The sequence below is a fragment of the Cornus florida genome, unplaced genomic scaffold (assembly GCF_030987335.1).
Source record: "Cornus florida cultivar Cherokee Brave unplaced genomic scaffold, ASM3098733v1 CherokeeBrave_3.0.0_Hap2_Chr01, whole genome shotgun sequence".
NCBI classification, from domain to species: domain Eukaryota; kingdom Viridiplantae; phylum Streptophyta; class Magnoliopsida; order Cornales; family Cornaceae; genus Cornus; species Cornus florida.
In genome coordinates, this window is record NW_026775571.1 from 62017061 (window position 1) to 62025347 (window position 8287).

Consider the following 8287-nt stretch of genomic DNA (forward strand, 5'->3'; position numbering starts at 1 on the left):
CCAACATCTTGAGTTCTTGAGTAAATGGGTAAGCGCCCATCCATTACAGTTGGTATTAGAGTTACACCCAATTCTTGATCTGATGTCACGCTAAGTGTCCAACCCAGAAGGCGCGGGTGAGCCACTCCGGGTAGGCAGGATGGCCCGACCGCAACGAGAGCGTTGCGAGTTCAGGTGGGGGAGAATGTAATAAGGGTCACTTGTCTCATATCGAATCTGAATGGAGAAATGATTGGATATAAATGGGTGAGTATGCAATATTACCTAACAGTTTGAACTTTTAGATAAATTGACAATCGCCCACCCATTACGCTAGGCTACTAACGTGTTGGTACCCACCAACTAAGTTTAGTTTCGAACCAACTTTGATATATATATATACACACACATACATTTATATATTACTTCTGTCCTATAAAAGATGTCATGTTTAATTACGGTTTTCTAAACAGGACATCTATTTTGAAACAGAGGGAGTATATATCACGCGCAAAAAGCATAAATATTGATCCGTGATTTTTTCAAATTTGATCTCATTAATTGATGGAACAACATTCTCTATACATGCATTTAACACACGCATACGTACACACACAAATTTGAAAATAAAAAGACTTCATGGGGAATAAGAATGAAAAAAGACATTTTAGTTTCAATTTCCTCCAAGATTGTCCCTCACCAGATTTAGCTGGTGAAGGACATTGGTTATATCCATTCGATCTTGTGGATCTTCCATAGAGCATGCAACTCCAATCCTAATCAAGGATAGGATACATTCTTTTCTGATGTCATTTCTTGAATCTTTCGGAACCTGAATTTTTTTGGGCACAGTTGTTTCCTCCTCTTCTTTAGTCTTCATGAGCATTGGATGTACAATCTCTGTAACGCGATCAGGCAAGGCCGTCTTAGCAAAGTTATGGAGATTAAGGCCATCGACGAACACAGTGTCAGTGGGCCTCTTTCCGGTCATCATCTCCAATACCAAGATTCCGTAGCTATACACATCTCCTTTTATTGACACCTCGCTCGACATGCCGTACTCTTATCAAGAGAAGAGAAGGATAAATAAATAAATCACAATGTTCGAAAATTAGAAAGCATTTGAGTTCACAGTCTAAAACCAACTTTAATTTTGTTTAACAAAAGTTTTACAATATTTGATATGACGCTAAGCAAAAGAGCCATAAATTAATTTTAGGGAATGCCAAAAAAAAAAAAAAAAAAAAGGGAAGAAGTAGAAGAAGAAGAAGAAGTAGTAGTAGTAGTGGTAGTAGTAGTAGTCTACTAACAATGCAGTAAACAAAATTCAAATACCAAGTCACGACCGGTTGAAACAAAATTACAGTAAAGAAAAATTCAGAAACATAAAATACAGACATTAACTATATAAAATTATATTAATAAATTTGAAAAAGAAGCTAAAAAGGGAATAAAGAATAGAAAAAGAAGGTCATTGCTGATTAAATTTTTTGAAAAAGAAGTGGAAAAAATGAATAAGAACATTAATAAATTTGAGTGATGCTATATTGAAGTAACCCAATAAGAAAAAAATATAGATAAAAAATAAATAAATAAAAAAAGAACGAAAAAAAAATATAGTGCATTGTAATTACATACCTGGAGCCACATAGCCAATAGTTCCTTTTATTCCAACTGAATTGCTTTGTTTTGGATCTAAGAGTACTTGAAGAAACCTTGCTACCCCAAAATCTCCTACATGAGCAACCATGTCTTCATCAAGAAGTACATTACTTGGCTTTAAATCACAGTGAACAATTGGCGTTTGACAGTGATGGTGAAGATATTCTAGTGCACAAGCCACATCAATCGCAATGTTTACTCTGAATTGAAGCACGTTTAGGCTTTGAATCTCAATATTCTGTCTATTTTCTGTTCCCGGATCCGGATTCAACCACCTCTCTAGGCTTCCATTGGGCATGAACTCGTAAACCAGAGCCTTGAAATCATTACCGTGAAAATCAACACTCGAACAAGAAGTTATGACCTTTACCAGATTCCTATGCCGAACATTTCTCAAGGCCTTGCACTCCGTCATGAAACTTTTGGAAGCTCCTCGACGTTGGAGGTTTAAGACTTTGACGGCAACAACAGATGTCTCATCTTCTTCATCAAGAATTCCTTTATAGACAGAACTATAGCTCCCCACACCAATCAAATTTGCTGAAGAAAACCCGTCAGTTGCTTTGAGAAGCCATTGGTAAGACACCTTCAAGAACAATTCATTCGAGAGTGATTCAGAATGTTGACCCTTTCTTTTCTTCTTGAGCCAAATACAAAATAAGAAACACAGCACCATCATTACACACAGTACTGTGCACACTACCGAGATTACTGTCACGAGTGCAAGAGACATTTTCCGTTTCTTCGATTCTTTGAAGTTGCATTTGGGTAGTTGAAGTTCAGGTATGCCCCCACAAAGCTTACTATTCCCGACAACTGATATAGCACTAGTATTTCGAAAAACTCCTTCCATCGGTACCTCACCTTCAAAATCGTTATATGAAATGTTAAGATTCATCAAGGAAAAATTCACCAAGAAACTTGGAACTTGTCCGGAGAAATTATTGCGAGAGAGATCAAAATATTGAATTCCTCTCAAGGAACTCAATGATCTAGGAATAGATCCATTGAAGAAATTCCCCTCTATGTGGAGGTTTTCCAAGCTATTACAGCTTCCAAGGCCACTCGGAAGTTCACCAGACAACTCATTCTCGGATATATCCAATTCCACTAAATTTTTTAGACTCCCAACATCTGAAGGAAGGGATCCGGACAAATGATTATGACCAACATTAAGTGAAATTGATAGAGCAGAAACTCTCAAGAGTTCTTTAGGTATGGTGCCATTAAGATTATTGCGAGAAAGATCTAGCAACAACAATTTCTTGCAGCTTCCAAGACTTGGGGGTATGTTGCCCTCTAATCTGTTATTCCCCAAGAAAAGTTGAATCAACAATGAAATGTTTCCAATAGAATCTGGGATTTTCCCGGATAAGTTGTTTCTGTCAAGAGCGAACACTTGTAAATTTTGAAGATTACCGATTTCCGTAGGAATTGTGCCCACGAATTGATTGATATCTAGACCTAACAACGTTAAGTTGACAAGATTACCTATTGTTGAAGGGAGTTTTCCGTAGAGGAGATTTCCACCAAGCGCTAAAGTAACAAGCTGGCTCGAGAGATTACCCACAGAATTGGGTAAAAACCCTCTCAGTTGGTTAAGAAGTAGAACTAATGTTTTCAAATTGCTACAGTTGGTCATGGAACTAATGAAGCTCATTTCATCTGGCTCTCCACTTCCTAAATTATTCGTGTGCAGTCTAACTGTCACGAGATCCGGAAGACCTCCAAAATTAATTCCTATTTTCCCACTGAAATTATTTCGTTGCATTTCTAGGGTTTGCAGTGCTGAACAATTGGATATTGAGAATGGAAGGGTTCCGGTAAATTGGTTACCCCATATTTGAAACAGTTGAAGATGAGGGAGCATGATACCCAAACTCGGTGGAAGACTACCGTGTAGTTGGTTGACAGCAAAAGACAGATTAGTAAGCATGGAGAGATTAAAAATGGAAGGAGGTAGTGTACCGGAGAGTCCATTGCCAGCAAATCCGATTGTTGTTAGGTTTTTCATCTGACCCAAGACATCTGGTACACTACCTCCAATATGATTTATAGCAGCCGATAGCATTTCCAGAGAAGTAAGATTCCCAATGGAACGAGGGATCCCTCCCGTTAAATTGTTCCTGTGAATGTAAAGAACTTTGAGCTTGGTGAAGAAGCAAAGCTCGTTCGGAAATTTTCCAACTAGCTTATTATCACTTACAAGAAGGTGTGTGAGGTTGGAGCAGTGAGATAGGTTGGCGGGAATTTCTCCTTCAAAGTTGCTGGAGCTCAGATATAATCTCTGCAACCTGTTGAGTCGGCCGAGTTGAGGAGGGATCGCGCCTAGAAAGGTGTTGTTTTCGAGCCTCAGCACGTGAAGAAAGCTCATGTTTCCGACATGAGGAGACAGGGAACCCACTAGGCCTTTTGATCCGAGGTCTAAAATTGTGACTCTTCCGTGTCGGAGATCACATCCAACACCTTCCCACTCGCAGAAATGGAAGGACTTGTTCCAAGATCTGAAGACCCCTTGAGGGTCATTAGTGATCGATGATTTGAAAGCGAGCAGCGCAAGGTGATCAGTCATGTTTCCACCTGAGGAAATACTAGGGGCGGTTGCAGTAGTGTGGAGTGTTGTAACATGGAGCAAGGTAATGAATAATAGAAATGTGATTAGTATGTAAAGTGAGGGTGATGTTGCTAAACTCATCTCTGAAAATGAAAGGAAAACCAGGGGGAAATAACATTTTGTTAGTTAATAAAGGTTAAGTGCATTAAATTCCCCTCAACTTTCTTCTCTTTTCCATTAAACCCCCCTGAATTAAGTGAAGTACACTTAACTTCCTAAACTATTTTAATTATTGCAAAACGTTAGTGGGCCGTTTAAAAACTAACTTCCAAAGAAGGCACATGACTCACGTGACTAGGTTAAAATCAATAAAGACTAAAATAACCTTGAAACAACCTACAGCATCTGTCCATGGCAATCACCTCCACCGTCCGCCAATGGCCACCACCGACACCGCCACCGTTCTCTCCCCCACAGAATATTTTTCCCTCAAAACCACCTCACCGTCCACGGCCGCCACCACAACCGCTCTCTTCCCAATCCACCTTCCTCTATTTGGCCTCCAACTCCGGCAACAACAAGAACTTCAATACCTGTGAGAAATGGGTTTGTTCTGCAGCGGTAGTGACAGAGGTGCTTGGCGACGGCGAGCTTACCAGAGAACACAATGACTATTCGCGATGGCGGCGCTAAACCACATGGGTAGACGGCAATGAGTTGAATTGAAAAGGTGGCGGCAAGCGAGGATGAACCCACGGGATGGCAACGATTGTTCTTAACGATGGTCGCGAATCAGAACGGTGGCGGTAACGACTGTAGGAGTCGCGAAGCTTCAATGAATTATGGCAATGGTGGTGATGAATTTGGAAGATGCCGGTGAGCTTACCGATGAGCAATGGAACTGAACTGGATATGGAGATTTGAGATCGAGTCACCTGAATATGGAGATTTGAGAGCAAATGAGAAGGATTTGCTGAAAATCAATGGCGAACAAGAGAGGATTTGCTGAGACTGAAAATTAGGGCTGCAAATTTGGGGATTCTTGGGATATGATGAATATATATATATCCAAACTCAAGACCAAGTCCTCGTTTGCAATTTCTTGGGTTCGTTCTCAGCATATGATGCTCTCAATGGTGAAAATGATTTCTTTCTTCAGGCCAATTATTGATGTATGAGATTTTGATAGCAAAGACTACAAGAATGGTCTGGTTTTGAATGGTGCTTGGACTATAACTAATAATTTATCTTCCCTACTTTAAGAGTTCTATATCTGGGAAAGGATTGTTCTTAGCATATTTCCAAGGTGCTATATAATAAACAATTTGCAGTGATTACTAATGCTCTTTGAACCGTGAATTCAGATTAATTCTGTCGGAAAAAGGTCAACCGTCTATGTTTGCCGATCTCCGACCATAACAAATAAAATATTTAAATGGAGAGAGACATGCAGCAAATCCGATCAATCCCAATATACAACCTATTTAAATTGGAATTTTGATATTTTGATGTTATTACTTCACAATTTCCTCTCATCTCCTTCAATTTCTTGTTGGCCCCAAGAAATACTATTGACGAGATAGACACAGAGAGGAGGGTGGTGGTGGTCGCCGATAGAGAAGAATTACAATTATTATATATATATATAATTCTCCACTAATTGAGTTGTCATTCTCTTATTGGTGGAGAATTGCTTTTGTCCACTTTAATAAAATAATTCTGAGTTGGCCAATTTTCATTGAACATACAGAATACAATTGTTACATGAGCCTATCCAAAAATAATAATAATACTAATTTTTTTATAAAAAAAATAATTCAACACAAAGGGCTAAATGGTAATTTTTGTTTTCTATTAACGGTTCTTGACTAAGTGCAACAAAATGATAATTTAAGGGGTTTTACTTACTTAAGTGGGGTTTCTTGTAATTGGGTTATAATTAAGAGGGTTTAATGCACCTAACCCTTTAAATAATGCGTTGATGATTACGGACCGACCTAAAAAAAAAATGATGTAGAAGGTTAATATTTAATAACATCAAGATAAAGAATGTGTGTTGGTAGGGTAATGGCGACGTTTTATTTGTAATTTTAGTGAATATAATTTTAAAAAATTATAATTATTTAATAAAACAAAATTAAAAAAAAAAAGGCTTTAATAGGTATATAATAGTAAAATGATAATAATAATAATGCTGATGCTAATGTCCCAAAATGACAAAGAATAGTGAATGTTGATAAGTATAAGAAATTGATTGACATGTAATATATAAATTATATATATATATATATATATATATAGATGGGTATAATAATAATATAATAATAATAATTGCGATGCTAATGTCCCAAGGATGACAAAGAAAAGTCAATGTTGATCAACTATAAGAAATTGATTGACATATATATATATAGAGAGAGAGAGACAGAGAGAGAGAGAGAGAGGGGATGATTCACATATGCTTCTAGATGTTGAAACTAACAGCCTAGAAAATAAAGGCAATAGTGGGGACGCTAGCTGCAGCCAAAGTCGCAACAAAAGGCTAGGCACTCCTTGACCATAATAATAATGTTTAACGAGATAGTTGGGTTACGCCAAGAAAAGTAGATCCAACTTGTCCACCTTGTGCATTTATTGATCAGTAGGAGAATGAGGCTCAAGCTTCAACAAACTCTACGTGACTAGAAATAAAAAATTTATGAGAGGATAAGTCGAGGCATTTGTAGGCACTTTGTTGGGTGGAATAGCCAAGAAAGACAAAGGGACGAGAACGAGGTTCAAATTTGTGTTTGGATTAGTGACGAAGTCAAAGATAACTGTAATCATCCGAATTTTTAAAATTTTGATTTAATTATTTTATAATTTTTAAATTATTTTAATTAATTAATTAATTATTTATTAAAGTTAGTGAGTTTTGAAATTTAATTTAATTTTGTTATATAATATATTTATATATGTATTGTATTTTTGATGGAAGTAGGAAATGAAAGGGAGCATGTGGCTGGCAGAAGGACAAATAAAGGAGAAAAGATTGAGATGGTGATGGTGTTTGTGGGGTTCTTTTACTGATGATAATGAATTTAATTTTATTATATATATTTATATATATTATCACATGCAGAAAGGTGGCAGCAGGTACACGAACTGTTGCGAGAAGAAAAATGAGTTTTGTTAATTACGGGTCCCAAGAAGATATTATGAATTTGATTTAAGTTTTCATTTATATATATATATATATATTATGTTTTTATTTTTATTTTTGAAAGTAAATATATTACGTTGCATAGACGAAATGGAGAGATAAAAAGAAAAAAGAGAAAAGTAAATGAAATGTGGAGTCCACTAGGAGATATTTTTTTAGGGCAAATATTCATTGGGTTGGCTGTTCACGTGGGTTGTCAGTTTGGAAAGAGTGTATTGTTTGGATATATCTGATAGAAATATGAAGAGATAAGGAAATTGTTTTATTCTTTCTTTGATTTCCTTCACGTGGGTTGTCCCATTTTTTAGAGAAAGAGATTGTCCTTTGTTTGATATTTTGATTTTTCTGCAAGGGTGAGCTGTCCTAAGAGCATCCGCAGACTCACTAGCGGAACCTAATTTTCGCGCGCGCGAGAGAGAGAGAGAGAGAGAGAGAGAGAGAGGGCCTCTTCAAACTAGTACGACCCATTTAAGGTTCGCGGTATTCAGCGGGTCGATCCGCAATTGCGAAATTTTATTTTTTATTTTTTATGGTTTCAAAACGACGCCGTTTGGCTACCTCTGTTTTGTCTCTTTGTGCAGGTACTATAACAGTGCGCCAAACAGTGCCTTAAGGTAGTTTTTTTTTTTAACAAAAACCTAAAAATAGGTTATTTAGAACTCTTTTTTTTAGAAATAAAATTCATTAAATACAAAATATATTGTTTAGGCATTGTTTGTCGAAAAAAAAAAAAATTTAGGCCAAAAATATATTAAAAAACCTTTTTTTTTTTTTTTTTTTTTTCCCTTAAAATTTAGTTTTTTTAAAAAAAATTTTACTTTAAATTTTAAATGTATAGGCCGTTAAGGCACTGTTTGGCTGACAAATATAGCCGTTTAGGAAAAGTTAAA

The 8287-nt window shown here is 36.7% G+C and overlaps 1 protein-coding gene across 1 annotated transcript; it reads right to left on the minus strand.

The window, feature by feature from the left end:
* Positions 1 to 488: 488 nt before the first annotated feature.
* On the minus strand, positions 489 to 4335 carry LOC132298684 (putative receptor-like protein kinase At3g47110). Its single transcript, XM_059795076.1, has 2 exons — positions 1618 to 4335; positions 489 to 1041 (listed from the first exon to the last, which is right to left on the minus strand). Exons 1-2 carry the CDS (start codon positions 4211 to 4213, stop codon positions 653 to 655), a joined length of 2985 nt encoding a protein of 994 aa, XP_059651059.1. The 5' UTR covers positions 4214 to 4335; the 3' UTR covers positions 489 to 652.
* Between the last annotated feature and the right edge of the window lie 3952 nt (positions 4336 to 8287).

What these genes read in the sequence shown, in the direction of transcription:
- LOC132298684 (XM_059795076.1), bottom strand. Translation starts at nt 4,213, where the DNA reads ATGACTGATCACCTTGCGCTGCTCGCTTTCAAATCATCGATCACTAAT. An exon ending in TATTGGCTATGTGGCTCCAG is followed by an intron (nt 1,042 to 1,617) that starts GTATGTAATTAC and finishes TCTCTTGATAAG; the next exon opens with AGTACGGCATGTCGAGCGAG.